At 35.3% G+C, this 21261-nt stretch overlaps 1 protein-coding gene across 11 annotated transcripts in view; it reads left to right on the top strand.

Annotated features, from left to right (window-relative positions):
* RPS6KA3 (ribosomal protein S6 kinase A3) overlaps positions 1–21261 on the top strand; it is a 166048-nt gene that overhangs the window by 65879 nt on the left and 78908 nt on the right. For 2 of the 11 annotated variants that reach the window (XM_032286103.1, XM_032286096.1), the window contains exons 2-3: positions 14620–14713; positions 15697–15733. The exons of 4 other annotated variants lie outside the window; for them this stretch is intronic. Coding sequence is in view for 2 of the 7 variants with exons in the window: in XM_032286093.1 (XP_032141984.1) it covers positions 20798–20869 (72 nt within the window). In the remaining 5 variants the exon portion in view is untranslated. Of the gene's footprint in view, positions 1–14619; positions 14714–15632; positions 15734–15757; positions 20870–21261 lie in introns of those variants that run through there. 5 more of the 11 variants (XM_032286098.1, XM_032286097.1, XM_032286099.1 and 2 more) reach the window with 5 other exon arrangements.

Genomic DNA, 21261 nt, shown 5'->3' with positions numbered 1-21261 from the left:
AGGAAATTTAAAAGGAAAGTTATACAATCATTGCTTTTTTCTTAGACTGTCAAGTTGAATAGTCCTAATTAATTCCTTTTTTTGTTTTTTGTTTTTTTCTCGTTGTTTGTTTGTTTTTGAGACAGCTTCTCACTCTGTCACCCAGGCTGGAGTGCAGTGGTGTGATCTGGGCTCACTGTAACCTCTGCCTTCTGAGTTCAAGTGATTCTCCTGCCTCGGCCTCCCTAGTAGCTGCGACTACAGGCGCCTGCCATCAGGCCTGGCTGATTTTTGTATTTTGGGTAGAGATAGGGTTTCACCATGTTGGCCAGGCTGGTCTTGAACTCCTTACCTCAGGTGATCCACCCGCCCCAGCCTCCCAAAGTGCTGGGATTAAAGGTGTGAGCCACTGCGTCCGGCCCAATTCCTTTTTTTTTTTTTTTTTTTGAGATGGAGTTTCGCTCTTGTTGCCCAGGCTGGAGTGCACAGTGGTGCGATCTCAGCCACTTGTAGCCCCGGCGTCCTGGGTTCAAGCGATTCTCCTGCCTCAGGCTCCCAAGTAGCTGGGATTACAGGCACCCACCACCACCCCCAGCCAATTTTTTGTATTTTTAATAGAGACAGGGTTGCGTCATGTTGACCAGGCTCGTCTCAAACTTCTGGCCTCAGGTGATCCAGCCGTCTCACCCTCACAAAATGCTGGGATTACAAGTGTGACCCACCATGCCCAGCCTAATTTCTTTTTTAATTGAGATATTTACATACTATAAAATTCAGCCTTGTAAAGTATATAATTCAGTGGCTTTTACTATATTCACAAGGTTGTGCAACCATCAATACTATCTATTACTTAGAACATTTTCTTCACCCTAAAAAGAAATTTCATACTCATTAGCAGTCACTCCCCATTTCCTCCATTCCCCCAGCCCCTAGCAATCACTAATCTACTTTCTGTCTCTAGATTCACCTATTCTGGACAATTCATATTAATGGAATCATACAGTATGTGGCATTTGTGTTTGTTTTTAAGGTTCATACATGTTTCAAGGTTTATACATGTTATAGCATGTATCAAGACTTTATTCTTTTGTATGGCTGAATAACTTATTTTGTATGGATACACCACAGTTTGTTTATCCATTTATCAGCTGATAGACATTGGAAATTGTTTCTACTTTTTGGCTATTATGAATAATGCTGCTGTGAACATTTGTATTAAGTTTTTATGTGAACATATGTTTCCAGTTTTCTTGGATACATACCTAGGAGTAGAATTGCTGAGTCATATGGTAAGTCTATGTTTAGCTCTTTGAGGTACTGCCAAACTTTTCCAACTGGCCTGCACCATTTTACATTCCCATCAGCAGTGTATGAGAGTTCCAGCTTTTGCACGTCCTTGCCAGCACTTATTATTGTCTTTTTTACTATAACCATCCTAGTGGGTGTGAAGTGTTATCTCATTGTGGTTTTGATTTGCATTTCTCTAATGACTAATGATGTTAAGGATCTTTTCATGTGCTGCTTGTCCATTTGTATACATAATTCTTGTGCTTATTTTGTTACTGTTTTAGGAACTTAAATGGGCTTTGCTCTAATGCTGATATAGAAGTGCCTTGTGTTGTATACGTATTTCTTCTCAAAAAAGTTAGTTTCAATATGTGCTTTTAAGATATTTTCTTTGTTTTTAGATTTGATAAATACAAAGCTTTTCCTAAAATAGTGGTTTTCCACCTCAGTTAATAGAGCTCTAGGTTCTATGAAAGTACCTTAGGATACCTCTCACCTAGGGCACCCTGTCTCTCAGCCAGAGAGGAATTCCTAGAGGAATACAACAAAGAGTTAAATATTGGTTATATAACTTAAAAAAAAAAAAAAAAGAAAGTTCCAGAAATAAAAAATTGGGGAGGTGATATTTTTCCTTAGACTCTCCTCAGCCTAAACTATTCTATGGTTTCTTATTTAAAGCAAAAGTACAGGAGTTAATTTAACATTAATTATTTATCTTAATAATAGAAAAACAATAGGCCTAGAATCTCTGAAATTAAATATAAGTCAACAGATAAATGAATTCAGGAATCCACCTCAAGTGAAGTAACATATACAAGTATGTTATTTGAAGAAGTAAAAATGCAAATAAAACAAAACCTTATTTGCCTCCCTTCCTTCAAGTTCCTGCTAGCTATTGGTATAATTCAAGAGTAATAGCTATCAAAATGGATGTTCTGGGTCAGGTGCTGTGACTCATGCCTGTAATCTCAGCACTTGGGAGGGCAAGGTGGGTGGATCACAAGGTCAAGGTATCGAGACCATCCTGGCCAACATGGTGAAACCCCGTCTTTACTAAAAGTACAAAAATTAGCTGGGCATGGTGGCGCGCACCCACAGTCCCAGCTACTCAGGAGTCTGAGGCAAGAGAATCACTTGAATCTGGGAGGCGGAGGTTGCGGTGAGCTGAGATTGCACTACTGCACCCCAGCCTGGCAACAGAGCACGACTCCATCTCAAAAAAAAAAAAAAAAAGATGTTCACGTTAAGTAATCCTTAGAGAAATGTCATCGGCAAATTAAAAATAAGTTTTGCCTTGGATTAATAAAAAAAAAGGGGGGCTCATAAATGAGTTTTAAAGCTATCTCCTGTCCCCCACCCCCGTTCTTCTGAGTATGTATAGTATAATACTAGGTGAAAATGAATTAAATGGAATTTTTTCCTTTGGAACATTAAAATCTAAAAGTACTGGGGTGGACAGGAAGTTTAATAGCATGAAACAAGGTAAACTAGTAAAGAATAATATAAGCAGATGTAATTGGATCTTCAGGAGGAAATTATGACCTATAATGTACAGCAGTTTTCCATAGTACATTTTGAACCATAAAGTGGAAAACTAGAAAATAAATGTTATTTTCAACATAAAAATTAATCACTTGGAGGACGCTTCTGGTTCTGCCAAGATAACAAACCCCTATTCCTCCTTGATCCTCCCTTACAGCTAAAACACCTTAGACATAACACAACAGACACACACAGGAACACTCTAAAAGTGGAAAAAGAAGGCAAACAATCTGTAGACCTTGGGACTCAAGAAAATCTAGGGAACTCACTATTTGTATTCTTCCTATTGCCTCCCGTATATCCTCAGCAGGGTGCTATGAAAGCCTGTAAACTAGAACTGCCAACAGGCACAGACAAAAAGAGCTCTGAGAAAAGCCTGTTTTCTTTAGACAGACAACTGAGGGAAAGGTAGCCAAATAAGACTAAACCTTTTTTACAATACTCAACCTACCCTGTCCAAACACCTTCAGAAAAACCCCACCCCACCCCAAAGAAGCAAATAACAGTGCTTTTACTCCCCAACCCAGTGGTGTGGGCTGGGGAGATCAGAGACCTAAGCACCCATTTCTTTGCCCAGCAAAAGCAGACAGCACTTTGGTTCCACCTGCTGGGTGGTTTTGGCAGACCAGGCAGGAAGCTTTTTCCCTCATTTCTCTTCAAGCAGAAGGAAGTTGTGCTCTTGCCAGGGTGGTGTCTAGCAGCAGTGGGGTCTAGCAGCAGATTGAGCCTCCACCCCAACCCAGGAGCAATGTTACTTAATAAGGTGGCATGAGCCAGAGCTAATCCATACTCTACCCTCACCCGACGTCAACAAGGCAGAACAACATAGTTGGAGGTAGGATTCTCAACACTGCTTATCTCCACTAATGTCAGTGGGGCCCAGTGGAGAACTGAGCCTTCACTTCCATCTGGGGGTGCCAGGGCTAGTTGGCATTCTGCTTCCTCCTCTACCCTCCCCTGTTGTTAGCTGGGTCCCTTGGGGAGCTGAGCTTGACTTTTTAGTGCAGCAACAAAGAAATATGAGTCAGCCCTCTGCTTTCCTCCTCCCTGTCATCCGTGGGGCCCAGCAGGGATATGAGCTTACACCCCTACTCAGAGGCAATGAGGTGATACAGGTTGGTGCCCCACTTTCATTGGGACTAAGAGCGGAGCTGAACTTACACCCATCTGCAACAAAGCAGTGTGAGTCATTGCTCCACTTTTGCCTGGGTGATGTTGGTGGAGCCCAGGGGGAAGCTGAACATACACACTCACCCTCTCCTCACGCTCCGCCTCAAAAGGAAGACTGCCTGCTTCAGAAAAAAAACAAGATTAAATAGGAAAGAGTCTTATAATCTCCAAAAATATCCATTAGACAGTCACAAATCACTTATACCAAAAACCAGGAAAATTGCAACACAAATGAGAAAAGACAGTCAACAGACATCAGCACTGTGATAATTCAGATGTTGTAATTATCAGGCCAGAATTTTAAAGCAGCCATCACAAAAATGCCTCAGTGAGCAATCACAAACACACTGAAACAGATGAAAAATTAGTCTCAGAAAAGAAATGGAAGATATAAGGAAGAACCAAATAATACAATAACTGAAATAAACTTACTACATGGGCTAGATAGAATGGAGATGACAGGAAAGAATAACCCCGAAGATAAAGCAATAAAAATGAACAATAGAGAAAAAGTAAACTGGAAAATGAACAGAGCCTCAAAGGCCTGGTGAACATTAACAAAAGATTTAACGTTTATGTCGTCAGAGTCCCAGAAAGGGAAGAGAGAAAGTGGACCTGAAGAAATAATGGCTGAAATTTCCCCAAATTTTGCAAAAGACGTATTGTACAAATTCAGGAAGCTAACTGAATCCCAAATGAGATAAAACCAAAGTAATCCACTCCTAGACACAATCAAAATCAAACTTTTGGAAATGAGTAGGTTTTTTTTTTTTTTTTTTTTTTTTTTTTTGTAGTTATTGTCTAATAGAGTTTCAATTGTGCAAGATAGTTCTGGAGATTAGTTGCATAGTGTGAATATACTTAATACTACTAAACCATACACTTAAAAATAGTTCAGATAGCGAATTCTATGTTATGTGTTCTATGACAATTGAAAATTTGAAATATCAAACTTTAGAAAATTAAATGCAAATCTTTAAAGTAGCTACAGAGAAATAACTGTTACCTATAGGGAACAATTGACATGACAGAAGATTTCCCATCAGAATCTACACAGTGGCTTATACCTATAATCCTAGCGTTTTGGGAGGCTTACACCTGTAATCCCAGCACTGTGGGAGGCCAAAGCTAGAAGACTGCTTGAGCCCCAGAGTCCGAGACCAGTTGGGCAACATGGCAAGACCCCATTTCTACAAATAATAATAACAATAATAAATAGCCAGGCATGGTGGCACATACCTGTAATCCCATCTACTGGTGAGGCTGAGGCTGGAGGATCACTTGAGCCCAGATAGTCAAGGCCGCAGTGAGCCATGGTCGCACCACTGCACTCCAGCCTTAGCAACACAGTGAGACCTCATCTCAGAACAATCTGAATTCTAGAAGGATATGGCACACAATTTTTCAAGTGGTGAAAGAAAATACTATCAACCCAGATTTCCATACTAAGTGAAAATATCCTTCAGGAATAAAGGTAAAGTCAGAGTGGTCTTGGATACAGGAATACTAAGAGAATTTGTGAGTAGCAGACCCTGAAAGAGAATGACAAAAGAAGGAAACTTAAGACGATCAGGAATAAAGTAATAATAACATAAATTCTACATAATCTCTTCCAGAAAATAGAGAATACTTCACAACTCATTTCATTAGGCCAGTATTACCCTGATAACAAAACCTAAGGATAGTACAGAAAACTACATGTCAATATCCCTGAAGAAGATAGACACAAAATCCTCAACAAAATACTAGCAAAACAAATCCAACAACATAAGAATTGTATGCCATGCCCAAGTGGGTTTTATTCCACATCAGACTCTTTCAGCATTCAAAAATCATTCAAGGTAATCTATAATATTAAAAGGTTAAAGAAGACAAATCACATGATGTTAGTGAAGGAAACATTATTTCTTGGTCATAAAATGGTTTATAGGAAAGAGAAAAAACTAAAGTTAAGTTAGCTAAGTTAAACATTCATTCATAATAAAAACTCAGCCAACTAATAGAGGGGGGCTTGCTCAACTTGGCAATGAATCCACAGCCAACATAAAACTTAATGGTGAAAGATGGAATGCTTTCCTCTTAAAATCAGGAGCAAGGCAAAGATGTCCACTCTCTCCACTGCTATTCAACATTGTCCTAGTAGTTCTTACTATGTAATCGGCAAAAAGAAATAAAAGGCATGAAAATGTAAAAAGGAAGTAAAACTTCCTATTTGCAGGTGATGTGCAGTTTCTAGTGAGAATCCTTGGAAATCTACAAAAAGTTAGAACTAATAAATGAGTTCAACAAGGTTGTAAAAATGCAAGATCAGCATACAAGAATAGATTGCATATATGCTAGCAATAAATATGTGGAGACAAACTATCATTTGTAATGGCTAAAAAATACTTGGGCATTAATCTAACAAAACTTGTATAGGACTTGGATGCTGAAATCTGAAAACTGTTGATGAAAGAAATCAAGTGCTAAATCAGGATATATGATGTTCATAGATTGGAAGATTCAATGTAACAAAGATGTCAGTTCTCCCCATATTTGTCTATGGGTTTAACAAGCTTATTCTAAAAGTTACATGGAAAAGCAAAGGAACTAAAATACCTAAAACAAAATAAGGACTGGGTGTGGTGGTTCATGCTTGTAATCCCAGCGCCTTGGGAGATCGAAGAGGGAGGATCACTTGAGGCCAGAAGTTTAAGACCAGCCGGGCAATATAGCAAGGCCCTATCTCAAGAAAAACAATTTTTTAAAAAATTAGCAAGGAATAGTGGCATGCATCTATAGTCTTAGTTACTTGGGAGACTGAGGCAGGAGGATCACTTGAGCCCAGGAGTTCAAGACTACAGTTAACTATGATCACACCACTGTACTCCAGCCTGGGCAACAGAGCAGGACCCTGTCTCTAAAAATAAAATGGAAGGAATCATTCCACATGATTTTAAGACTTACTGTATAGCTTTGCTACTCAAAATACTATAGTATTGGCAAGGGGATACACACATAGATAAATAGAATAAAATAGAGAACAAAAAATAGACCCACGTAAGTACAGCCAACTGATTTTTGTCAAAGTTACAAAAGCAGTTTGATATAAGGATAAAAAACCTTTTCAACAATGGTGCATGGAGCAATTGCACATCTATAGGTAAAACAACAAGCCTCAACCCGCCTCACACTATGCAAAAGTTAGTTTAAAATGGATCATGGATTTAAATGTAAAACTAGAAAACTTTTAGAATTTAGACATAGGAGAAGATCTTCAGGACTGTGGGCTAAATGAAGCATTTAAACATGAGACCAAAAGCAAATTCTATAAAAGAAAAAAACTATAAAGTGAACTTCTGAAAATTGAAAACCTTTTTATCTGTGAAGAAGACTCTGTGAAGGGGATGAACCTGTAACTGAGACCGGACTTGTATCTACAATATTCAAAGAACTCTCAAAACTCAGCAGTAACAAAAACAAGCAATCCAAGCAAAAAATATACCAAAGAAATGAACAGATACTTCGCTAAAGAGAATAGTAGATAAGCATATAAAAAGATGGTCAGCATGGTTAGCTATCAGGGAAGTGGGGAAAAAATGCGATATCACTGCATACCTATTAGAGCAGCCAAAATAAAAAATAGTGACAATATCAAATAGCGAGGATGCAAACAAACTGGATCACTCGTATATTGCTGGTGAGGATATAAAATGATATAGCCCCTTGGGAAAATAGTTTGACCATTTATTAGTAAACATATACTTGCTATATGATCCAGCAGTTGTACTCCTGGGCATTTAACACAGAGAAATAAAAACTTACATCCACATAAAAGTCTGTGCGCAGATGTTCATAGTAGCTTTATTTGTACTATACAAAAATTAGAAACCAAATGCCCTTGAATGGGAAATGGTCAAACAATCTAGCACATCCACTTCATAGAATAATACTACTCGGTAACTAAAAAGGAATGAATTGTTGATACACACAACAGCTTGGATGACTCTCAAAAAAATTATGCTGAGTGAAAAAAGATTACATGCTGTATGATTTATAGGACAGTCTTAAAATGACAGAATCATTGCAATGGAGAATACTGATTGCCAGGGATTAGGAAAAGGGGAAGGAAATGTGGTCATAAAGGGGACACATGAGGGATTCTGGTGGCAATAAACTGTTCATTATCTTTACTGTAGTGGTGGATATAGAGACCCACACATGGGATAAAATGACCTAGAAAACACATACGCCTATATACTTGTAAAACCAGTGAAATCTGTGTAGGATCTGTGCATTGTACTAGCAGCAATTTCCTGGCTTTGGCAGGAAGTTATATAAGATGTTACCACTGGGGTGAAGTGGTGTGTGGGACCTCTCTGTATTATTTTTACAACTTCCTGTGACTTTATGATCATTGGATCATTTCTAAAGGTAAGAAAGCAAGTTTAAAAAGCATTAGATAAAATGTCTATTCTCAATTAAAAACTGATTCCTAGTAATTTTACTCATAGGAATAAAAGAGTATGTGCTAAATAGTTAAAAAATCATTTCAAACCAATAACCAGCATCATGCTTGATAGGGACATTTTATAGGCATTTTCATTAAAGCTATGCCTGTTATTTTCACTTCTATTTTACATTTTAGAAGAGCTTGCTAATACAATTAAAATCAAAGAGTATTCAAAAGAATAAAAGATTATTCATAGATGATATAATTATCTACTTTGATTATCTAAGGAAATCCTCTAAAAAGGTTTATTAAAACTAACGATAGTCTAGTAAGATGATATTAGACAAAATGTATTCAGAAATCAACAGCTTTCCTGTTTATGAGCCATAAACATAAACTATAATGGAGAAAAGATCTCATTCAAAGTAGCAACAAAAATATTGAATGCCTAGAAATAAACATAACAAGCAAAGGACAAGACCTAAATGAAGAATTGAATTGTGTTAAAGAGCAATTTGAAAAAATGAGAAAAAAAAAAAAAAGCTATGGTTCTTTAATGTAATTTAAATTACTTACAAGAAGATTTGAAGTTTGTTTTTTCTTGGTTTTTAAGATTTGAGGTAACTCTTCCTTTGTTTTGAATAAACTCAGATTTTTAGTTTTTAAAAATTTCCTTAGGTTTCTCTAAGTTATTGCTTATGTGAGCAGTTAAAACTTAACAATTTTTAGTAAAAAAAATTTTTTTTTTTGAGACAAGGGTCTCACTCTGTCACCCAGGCTGGAGTGCAGTGGCACGATCTGAGCTCACGGCAACCACTGCCTCCCGGGTTCAAGTATTTTTCCTGCCTCAGTCTTCAGGTACCTGGGACTACAGGCATGCACCACCATGCCCAGCTAATTTTTATATTTTTTTTGGTAGAGACAGGGTTTCACCATGTTGGCCAGGCTGGTCTTGAACTCCTGGCCTCAAGCGATCCGCCCATCTAAAGTGCTGGGATTTCAGGCATGAGCCACCGTGCCCAGCCTAGTATTCTTATTAATACTACTTATGCTTAATACATATGCATGTAGAATTAATCATGGAGCTCTAATTAGAAACTATATTTGTGGCTATCTTTTCAGAAATTGGTTTTGGTGGCTTTGCTACTAGGTTATGTTTATACCTAGGTTGAGTTTTAAATATAGATGCACATATTTTAATTAGAGTGAATCATTTGGATTGTTTCTTCCAAAGTCAATTCACCTAGAAACATGTCTAAAACACTTTGTATTGAGATACAGTTGGTACTACACAAACAGGAATCCTGTTAAACAGGTTCTGATTTATTGTGTATTTGAGCAAGTACCATTGTATCATTTTACTTGTAAGTCATTAAAGATGTTTGTTAGAGTATATATAAGTTTAAGTGTTAATTAATAGTTATGTTATCAATAATGTTTATTAGTTCATTCAGTAGACATTTAGCATCACTTGTCTTACAGATAGGGAAACAGAGGTTTAAATGATTTTTGCCACAGTCACAGCAAATAAAAGGTTGGACTTTGAAGCCCAGCATAATGGTGTATCTGTTTTGGATAGGAGGGCTTCATTAAACCTCTGGAAACCAGAATAAATCGCTGGACTTGTTCATAGGACTCCTGAATTAGCTAACCCAAGTAATATGTTAAAAGTTATCCAGAACTCAGATTTTTTAGCCGTAGAAATGGAAGTGGACCCATTAGGGCAAGGGGTTCTTAAAACCTGCTCAAATAATAGTAGTTGTCATTTCCCCTGCAAGATGAGCAGGAGGAAAGAGAAGCCGATACCTCCAAAACACCCAATGTGGCTGGGCATACTGAGCTGCACCACAACCTCCAGCATAATTAGTATCCACATTTTATGGATTAGAAAACCGAGATTCATGTTAAGTCACTTACCCAAAGTCACACCTATAATAAAGAACAAAGCCAGGCTTTGAAACTTGATATATCAGACTCCAGAGCTCATGATCTTTACACTGGGATTTCCCAGTCTTCTCTAATCACAGATGTCCTCTAACATGCCTGTTTAAAAAATAATAACCATGGGGCTTCTGGGAATTCTGATTCAGTGTCAAGCTGAGATAGGTCCAGGTAATCTATATTTAATAGGAACCTTAGGTAATTTTGATCATCAGGCAGATTTGAAGAATATTACCAATGCCATCATGTACTGAGAGGTAGGGTTTGAAGGTATTGGAGAAGCACAAATAGGATTAGGAGTGGATGCCATTTTTTTAATTGGCACTTGACTAGTTTAGTAAAATAATAGATCAGATTGTGGAAATTATAAAATTGCTTTAAGTTCCTTAATCCGCACAAAAAATATTTTTTTCTTTCAGTTGACAACAGTCGTACAATCAGTTCTTTGGCGTTATCTATGTTTACATTGGGGAACAAAAGTACCACTGACAAATATAGATAAAACTATTCTGAATCCAGAAGTGGAAGAAAAAGTTATACTTAGAAGTAACATAAAAACAGCTTCAAACATAGAATCAGTAATTTCCTTGGGTATGAAAACCCCATGAGATTTTAAATAACTTTAAAACTATAATCCTTAAAGTTTTATAGAAGATCATAAAACTTTCAAGCTGGGAAAGCTCCTGGATAGTCATATATTTATGGATGAAGCAACCACAACTTAGAGAGGCTTGGGGGCTTGCCCACAGTTAGTGGCAGACTTTCAAATTCATGCTGGCCAAGATTACATAGAACTCTTACGGATTACAGATAAGTACCAGAAAAAAGTGACTTTTCCAAGGATACACCAGTTTTTAGAAATAAATGTAGTGGCAAGTCATGTTTTTCGCATATTTCCTACTTTGTTTACCTAATTTTTATGTTTTCTTTCATTTTTCATTGCCCTAATGAGAATGAATATATTTAAAAGAATCCCTTTTAGGAGATTATATAATTTGAAATATTATATCTGATCAATGATATGTTAGAAAAATGAACCATAACCTTCCTAGAATAGCGTATTTAACAAATAGATACTTTCAGAACTTGTTAGGTTAAAGAATTCTAGTTTTCTCCACTTTTATTACAAAACTATTTTATGAATGGAGAAAAATGAGCATAGCCAGAAGCCTGTATATGAATTCTTACAGCAATATAACAGTATTTCTATGTAAGTAGTAGGAGCTTTGATTTGAACTTGGGTTTAATTATCTGCAAATTTAATAGCTGTATGATCTTGGACAAGTTATTAAACTGTCAACCTAACTTTTTTTTCTTCTCTACGTAATAACTTACCTCATAGATGGTTTTTAATGATAAATTGGGATTAAATGAGAATATGTGTAACACAGGTAGCACTGTAGTTTGAACAAAGTAGGCAATGAATAAATGATAGCTGTTACTTATTTCCTTGACCCAGTAGTTATTTAGAAGAATATTAATTTCTGAGTGACTGCTTTAGTTTATTTCCTTAATATTTTATTATAATCCAAAAATATGATCTGTGTAATTCCTGCCTTTAAGAATTTTAAGCTGGCCAGATGCAGTGGCTCATGCCTGTAATCCTAGCAGTTTGGAAGGCTGAGGTGGGAGGATTGCTTGAGGCCAGGAGTTTGAGGCTGCAGTGAGCCAAGATTGCACCACTGCATTCCAGCCTAGGTGACAGAGCGAGATCCTGTCTCTCAAAAAAAAAAAAAAAAAAAAGTTTTAAATTTACTTTATGGCCTAGAACATGGTCAGTTTTTATTACTTTTCATAGAAACTTAAAAGTTGAAAAGAACCCATATTCTTTTTACATTATAAAATTCAGTATCTACCTGTTCTAACATAAATTATTTCAAATGTTCTGTCCTTTTGTTCATTATGCTAGCTGATACTAGTACACTAAAATTTTCCCATCCATTTTGTTTCCATTTATTTTATGTCGTAGTCTCCAAGGCATCTGCTTTTGTGTTTTGTGGTTGGTTTAGTCATGGTTAAATGTTCAATACTATTCATTTGCTGTTTTTAATGACTTTTTTGCTTAAAAAATAACACATGCTAATTGTAGAAAATCTGAAAAATAAACATACACAGAAGGAAATAAACCTCTACACTCTTACTATGGAATATTATTAAAAGATTTTTATGTGATTAAGAGTAGAGGTTTTAGGGCCATGTGCAGTGGCTCACACCTGTAATCCCAACACTTTGGGAGGCTGAGGTGGGTGGATCACTTGAGGTCAGGAGTTCGAGACCAGCCTGACCAACATGGTGAAACCCCATCTCTACTAAAAAATACAAAAATTAGCTGGATGTGGTGGCACGCACCTGTAGTCCCAGTTACTCAGGAGACTGAGGCAGGAGAATCACTGGAACCTGGGACGTGGAGGTTGCAGTGAGCCAGGATTGTGCCACTGCACTCCAGCCTGGGTGACAGATCCAGACTCCATCTCAAAACAAAAAACAAAAGAGTAGGGGGGTTATAATTAGATTTAGGTTTGAATTTGGGCTCTACTTATTAGCCTTAGGCAGTATACTAGACTTTCTCATCTACTCAACAAATATTTATTGAACACCTACTGTATGTGCCAGGCATTTTGCTAGGGGGCTGGGGATCCAGTGCTTAGAAAGATTGACATACCTATCTTGGCTTCATTTCCTCATTTGTAAATTGGTGATAATACCTCATGAAGTTGTTAAGAAGCATCAAAGATAATAGTGCTTAGCATTTGCCTGGTATGCGGTAAGAGCTCAGTAAATAATAGCAATCATTATTACTGTGTATATTAATATTGATTATATCTTTAATTAAAATAAAATGACTTTTAATCAGCATAAAGTTTTTGCCTTTTATTTTTGGTATTAATGCCATAAACATTGGTTTTAATTTTCTTTATACTTATCTGTTTTGTTTGAGTTTCTCTTTAAAGTAGTAAATAGTTGTTGGTTTACTTTTTTAAAAATATAACTTGATTCTTAAAGTTTTGATTATCGACCTTTTTAAACACATACCAGACTGGAAAGAGTAGTATAATGAACCACCATATTCCCATATCCCATCCTCAAGGATTATCAAACTCATGGCCAATTTTGTTCCATTTCTGCTTCCTTTTCTCATTCTCCCAACCACCCCCTTCCCTGATAAATATTTGCATTTATACTTCTTAAAAGATAGACTTTTAAAACTCATAAACACCTTACCATCATCACTCATAAGAACATCAGTAATTCTTTAATAATATCTAGTCCCTTCCTTGTATAATTAGACACTTAAACTTTACATTTCTTACATTATTACTTTTGGAATGATTTCTGTCATCTTATATTTTTTATTCTTGTGAGGTTTTTTTCTTCTTCCATACAAATTATTTGAGGAGGTTATGAAATATAGAAGAAAGAATTATGGAGGTAAAAAGACCCGGGTTTGAATCCTGCTTCTGCAATTCAGTAATTAACTTGGCTGAGCCTTGGTTTCCTCGACTATAAAATAGGAGTAATTATACCTGACTCATGTTCTTAGGGTTGAATGTGATGCCTACAAAAAGTATTATTAATAGTCTCTGCCAGTTATTTCTTTAGTGATTTGGACTGTAATATCTATTCTTGGTTACTGTATGGTTTTTCAAAACATTCCAAAATTTATATTCACTGTTACTAAAAATAATGATTTTAAAATATCCTTCTAGGAAAGAGAATTTAGAATCTTTGCTTCTCGTACTACCTCTTTTATTTTGGGTTCACATTAATTTAACCTGAGATTACAAATCCTACTTTTAACTTTCTAAAGTGTTTTTTTCTTTTATATTGTTTATATACTTATATCAATTATTCTTCTTTATTGACCCCTTTCCTTTAGTGGGATTAACTATTTTACTCAGTTATTTCTAGATACTAAGTGGGTATCAGTATACTTCTCCAGTTCTTTTCTACCTCAGTATTCTTTATCTCTTTTTTTATTCTCTTTTGATGGTCTAGGATGTACCTTTGAACAATTTATTTTTTTTTAAACTACCAGGATGGTGAAAACTTGACTTTGCAGATCTAAGAATAGTTTCCTGTGACCTTTGTACATGAAAACCTAGGATGAGTTATAAAATTCTTAGATCATAACTTTTCCCTTTCAACTCTCTGTAAGTGATTACTTCATTGTCTTCTGGCATTTGATTGTTGCAGAGGAGAAATCTGAGGTCAATCTGATTTCAGTTCCTTTGAAATAACCTATTTTTTTTCTGCTTGTATGCTTGTAGGATTATATCTTTATCCTTGAAATTTAAAAACATTTGCCAGGACATGTCTTGGTGTTGATGATCTCTGTTGAACCTTCTCAGTCTCCAGTCTCAGGTATTTTTTTCAGAACTGGAAAGTTTTCTTATACTTTTGATTGATTAAACTGCCTGTTTTTTTTTTTTTTCTTTAGGAACATCTGTTATTCATAGATTTTTTTTTTGTTTCTCTTTTCCATTTTTTTTTAAATCTTTTTTTTCTTTTTTTTTTTTTTTTTTTTTCATTTACTCAAGTTTGTTCTCTGTGGCATGGATTCTGTTTTCTGCAGTGTCAATTCTAATACTTGCTATTCACAATGCAGATTTAATTTTGGCTACTATGTTTTCATTTCTTTATTCTTATCTCAACATACTCTTGTTTCATAAGCAGAATTCCCCTTAGAGGGTAACAGTTCAAAAAACATGAGGTGGATCCAGGCCTGAAACTTGGCCACAACCACAGGACCAGGGAAAAAAAAGTTTCTGAAAGGGTCCTCTTAAACTTAAAAATGTAGATATAACCAGAGGTCATTCCTACCCTCATCTAGAAAATAGAACAGTATTGGGTACTAACAGACCTTAACTAGCTAGAGGAATAGTAAAGCAGGCACAAGGGCACCTTAACTAGAAATAAACTGATTTTTCTAATTACATGTATTGTTTTCTCTTTATAAAATTAATACATAATAAGTGCATATAACTTTGAAAATACAGTACAAAGAAGAAAATCCTATGACCCAGGTAACGACTGATAAGATTTTATATGTTTTGCCAGTTACATGCACACATGTTGGGAGGGGGGATGCAAAATTGGGTCATACTATATAGTTCTGTATCCTTTTTAATTTAATATATTGCAAGCATATTTTTGGCATCATTAAATTTTCTTTGAGGCCCTGATTTTAACCATTGCATAGTATTCCTACATATGAATAGATGTATTATGATTTATTTAACCAGTCCCTTGTTGGTCACTTAGATTGTTTTCTATTTTTCAGTATAATGAGTATGATGAATATCACTGTACATAAGTCTTTATGCACATCTCTGATATTTCCTTAGGATAAATGAGGAGCTGATTCTTAATCCTGTCACATTGGTAAGGATTATATACATTCCTTATTAAGAATATAAAGTGCTTGTTACTTATTGTTTCAATGTGATTGCATAGAAGATTCGTTGGATTCTGAACAATTTGATGGTATCTTAACCAAAGTTTGAGAGAGGTTTCTAATGCCTCATGCTCAGCACCTTCATGATGGAATTCCTATTGCATAAGCTTTTGGACAGGAAAACCACTGCTGATATCAGGGAGTTTGGAAGGTAGATGTACCTGTGGATTAAAAAAAAAAAAGTATGGTCCTTGCTCATTCCTACAACCTGGGTCTCCATATTAATACACTAGGGTTCTGGATCCTTTCTTTTCCTCCTCCCTTCCTGTTACTTCAGACTGTTACTCTCTGTGAAGATTCTTCTGATGTCCTTATGTCCATTTCATTTCTAGGTAGCAGAATGTCAATAGATGGTATGCCCTGCTGAGTTCAAGGTAGCATTTTATCAGTCACAGATTATTTTTTGGTCCTAGCATACTTATACATGATGATCTCCTGCTGAAATCAAAGTATTTTTTTAACTAATTTTATATTTTCAGAGGTATCAAACAGCAGACTGGAAAAGGACATTGTTGTAACATGCCATTACAACAAAGCAATCTGCTTAATAGAATTGCTTAAAATGCAAGTTTTTAAAGTAATAAAATATTTTTAACATCAGAATTTTCCTTAAAATACTTAGGAATACTCTAGTGTTCCTGAAGCCTTGGTTCAGAAATACTTATTTGAATTATTCTTCCTCTTTAAGCTTGGAAAATGATCTTAGGTGATAATTTTTACAACATTGAAAGCAATACCTGCTGAAAGTCAAGGGAACAATCTCCTTTATCTGATTTGTTCTGATGAGACCCATATTGTAGGTTATTCTAATGTGTGGCTTTATACACATTTCAGGCTAACAAAGTAAAGCATGATTAGCAATTCCTAACCTTTTCCAGTATTTCACATCACATTTGCATATATACAATCTGCCAGGCTCTGAGATTTTTTGGCTGGAAGGCATTATGGTGGGATGAGAGAGGATAAATACATTTGCCTTACTTTTAAACTATTTTTTGTCCATACTCATTCTCTAGCTACATTGTATAAAAATATAGCACATATATAAATGATCTCTTCCACCCTGCTTGGTGGAAAATTAACGGTAGTGAATGGAAAATTAAATGTAGTGAACAGGTATTTCAACACTCTCCTATACTTCTGCATTGCATTACATCTTTAGAAGTTATCTGTAGAAATGTAAATGTTATACAGTCAATTGAAGCAAAAGAGAGGAAAAGAAGTAACATTTACTGAACATATACTGTCTCTTGGTGGATCTTTTTAATTACAACATCCTTATGAAGTAGATATTATGTGCATCTTGTGAATGAAGAAACTCAGGCTCAAAATGTCAAATAACTTACCCAAGTTTAGGTAACTACACCAGTAAGTGACAGAGTTGGGGTTTAAACGTGGTACTGGCCAGCTTTAGAACACTTTTTTTCCCACTTGTTTCTTAAAATTAAATATGTTTTCTTGTTTAACAGATACTATTCCTTAAACTTGGGGAAAAATAGGAAGTAAAATATTGAGTAAGACTGATAATCTATGTAACCTAATCTCTGATAAAACCAAGTGTCATTTTCCAAATGGGAAACTTAACTGCAGAAGTAACTTTATGCTCATTTCTAATAGATATCATTTGAATCCTTGTTTTGATTAAGTGATAGAAAATTTTCATTTAAATAAAGATGCTTTTTTGGTAGGAAAAGCCCTTTGTAAAGCTTTACTGGTATATAGGATAACATTGGCTCACTGCTTTAAAATTGTTCAATATTTTAAATTTTTGCTAAACTCAGGATGTAGATATTTTTACAAAAAGTGGAGCATAAAATACCCTTCAGATTATGTTTCACTCAATTTTTTTCTTAGGTTGCTTTGTTAGTATATACTATACTATTAGCTGGGTGAGTAGTTGAGAAAAAAAAAGTTTATTGTAAAATTTGATATGACATGAAGCTAAAAATAATGAAGAGGCTGATTGACAGATTTGGAATCTGATCTATAGAGACTAGCAATGGATCACAGCTGGAAAGAGATGAATGAAAAATTTTAAATAAAGTTTTATTCATGAAACGAAGAGTAACAACAGGTATGGATAGAGGGTGCAGGGTGTGGTTGCAGTGCAAGTAAAGAAGACAAGGATTCAATCAGAAAACTTGATATGTCAGCATTGTGTCGAGGGCATTCCAAAAATAATGCGTATGTGAACTGTATTAACATAAGTTTATTTTCTAGGTCAAAGCAGGTAATATGCCCTTTACTCTGCCTTGGTTGTATGAGGGTTGAAATGTTAATTACATATAATTCCATATACCACCCTTTAAGATAAATTGGAGCATGCTCAGAAAAGAAGATGGTGATGAGTCTTAGCTGTCTTAAATGTTTGAAGGAACTTGTTATCTAGAAAAGACAAGACTCAGAGTGGATTAGAGTCATAGATGTAGATTTATGACTCGAATCAAAGTCACAGACTTCCTGTGACTTTGCAGATAGAGTACAGGCAAGTTAGGCATCATTTATTAGTAATCCTCTTAAAGAGAATTCACAGCTGAGAAAAGTTGCTATATAATGAAAAATTTCATGTAGCAGGCAGTACTTTTTCAGAGATAGTATAGTGCGTAGTGAGGTAGTACACACTTGTCCTGGTAGTATTTAAGCATAAGTGTAAGAACAAAGTAGAAAGAATTTAAACATGTGATGTATAATAGGAACAGAAGACTTTTGAGATGTCATACCAATTCAAAGATTTTTTTTTTAATTCCAAGATTAAAAGGACTTCACAGAGTATTATTTTATCCTCATGAGGCTACCTCACCTTAGTAAGAGTAATGTGCATCGATACAGCTCTTTACCATTTATAAAGTTCTTTCTTCTGAATTATCTCGTTTTGGAGACTGGTAATACTCCTTTGGGTAGACAAGACAAGTATCCTCATTTTGAACAGGTAAAGAAATAGGCTAGCTAAGAGAAAGTCTGAATTGCCTTAAATCATAAAGCTTATAAGCAGCAGCCTAGGGCTCTACCCTTGGTCTACAAATTCCGAGTTTAGTGCCGTTTCTCCTGTACCACTTTTCTTTAAAAGTAAGTCATAAGTTGTGATACTTGTTTTGCATACATTAAAAATTGCAAGGAACAGATGGTTCTTAAATTTTATTCCTAAGAAAAATGTACATGTAGCTCAAGTTAGACTGAGGGTTCTAAATGCCAAGCAATGGGGAGTCATGGGGGCAAGTCTGTGTTACAGAAAGATAACCGTTTAAAATTAATGAAAAAATCTGGTTTGGGCTGCTAGATGAATGGTGGTGCCTTTCATTAAGATGGCAAATATAGGAGAGGGAGCAGGTTGGTAGGTAATTGAGCAGGTGAGGTAATTGAATTTTGGACGTAAGAAAAATAGCTGACATTGGTTGTTTACTAAGTGCCAGACACTATGCTTAGGGTTTTGTATCATTTAACTCATTTAGTCTTTTTACTACAACCCTCTGAAGATAAACCTTTTCAATCTTCATTTTCCATATGAAGAAACTGAAAAGCTTAGATTGTTTAAAGAACTTATCCAAGGCTTCATAGGGCAAGAATAGGAATTTGAATCTCTATGTCTGACAACAGAGCCACAGTTGTTAGGAGCTAGTTCTTTGGAACATTTGGATAAGAACAACCAGTAGTCAGTTGAATAAATGGTTGTCACTTTGAGGAAAAAGAAATATTCTAGAGATATATGAGTGTCCTTATACCAAAGAAGAGGACAGCGTTATAGCCTTTGAACATACCTTAGGAAAATAAAGATTTTATACCTGCCTCCACGTTTTCCTGAATTTTGGCACTGTTTCTGTGCTTCGTAGTATTATATAGGCATTCCCTAATCTAGGAACATCTTCTATGAATGGATGAAAGTGAAAGGTGCCCTTTGTATAAGGTCAATAGACCCTTCTAGGATGGGGGCCATGTTTTATTAACTTTTATCTCCAGCTCAGTGCCTGGAACATAGCTTGAATGAAATGAAATGAAATGAAATGAATGAACGAATGAATGGTAAATAGGGATGCGAAGAACAAAGAGGGGAGTTCATATTCAGAGCAGCTGCCTCCTGTGTAGTTTGAAGTGATAGGTGGGCTGCCTTTTTTTCCCAGGTAATAATGCTCCAAAAATGGTTAGCTTACATCCTTATATACTTGTTGAATTAATAGTCAGGGGCTACTCCTTTTCCAACTGAGGGAATGAGAGAAGAAACTATGTGTTCCTGACGTCCGCTTTTGTGATTTTTAAAACTTACACAAATAATACATATTCATTGTAGACATTGTAGACACATTAGAATATTCAAATAAGCAAAAATAAACCATTTAAATTGTCTAAAATTCTACCACCCAGAGATAGCCACTGTTAACATTTTGGTGTATATCCTTCCAGAGTTTTTCCCATAAAAATATATACATTGAAACATGTATATATTTATTTAAAATGGGATCATTACAATCCATATTGTTTTGTAAACTGCTTTTTCACTTATTACATGTGACTGTCTTTCTATGTCAGTGAATTTACATCTTTATCATCATTTTAATGACTGCATAGTATTCCATTATAAGGATGTACCATAATATATTTAACTAGTTCTCTATTGTTAGGAATTTAGGTTTCCAATTTGAAGGTCTTTTGGAATAAAAGTTATGGTGAGCATTCTTGTATGTACATCTTTGTACACTTATCTACTTTTAAAAAAATAGAAGTAGAATCAATGAGACATTTCAAAATTTTATGTGTGCTATTTTGGTTTTTTTAAAATACAGACTCAGATTGCCTTCCTGAAAGGTTGTGCTGATTGACACTTTCTCCAGCAGTATGTCCAGAGTACTCTTTCCCCATACCCTCATTAACACTGAGTGGTTTTTTGTTTGTATGTGGTAATTTTTTTTTTTTTTTTTTTTTTTTTTTTTTTTTTTTTTTTGTAAATCATTACCAATTTGAAAGGCAAAAGGTATCTTTGGGTTAAATGCATTTCTTTGATGAGTACTAAGGCTGAACTCTTTTTTCCCTTATTGCTCATTTCTGTTGAGGTTCATCGTTTTTTCTTACAGGTTTGTAAAACAAAGCTCTTTATGTATTGAGGATACCAACCCTTTGTTATATGTTGCCTTTTTTTGTAATCAGTTTGTCTTTTATCTTTTTTCATGTCTGGCAGATGTTTTAAACTTACAGATTAAAATGTCATTTTTTCTTTATGATTTCAACCCTCCTTACCCCATGAGTGTTGTTCACTTATATTCTAATACTTGTATAATTTTATTTTTGACATTTAAATGTTTAATCCATCTGGAATTTATTTTGATGTAGAGATTGGGCTTAATTTTCTCTGAAATAATTAATCAGTTCCCTTGATTAATTATGAATGAAGTTGGAATTTAGAATGTGTTTTGCCATACAGTGTTGTAAATGATGTTTGGTGAGGCTTAAATAAGACCATTTGTAA

This window comes from Sapajus apella, unplaced genomic scaffold (genome assembly GCF_009761245.1).
Source record: "Sapajus apella isolate SASKATOON/1434 unplaced genomic scaffold, GSC_monkey_1.0 scaffold17, whole genome shotgun sequence".
NCBI lineage: Eukaryota > Metazoa > Chordata > Mammalia > Primates > Cebidae > Sapajus > Sapajus apella.
This window is presented reverse-complemented; position numbering and strand designations above follow the sequence as displayed.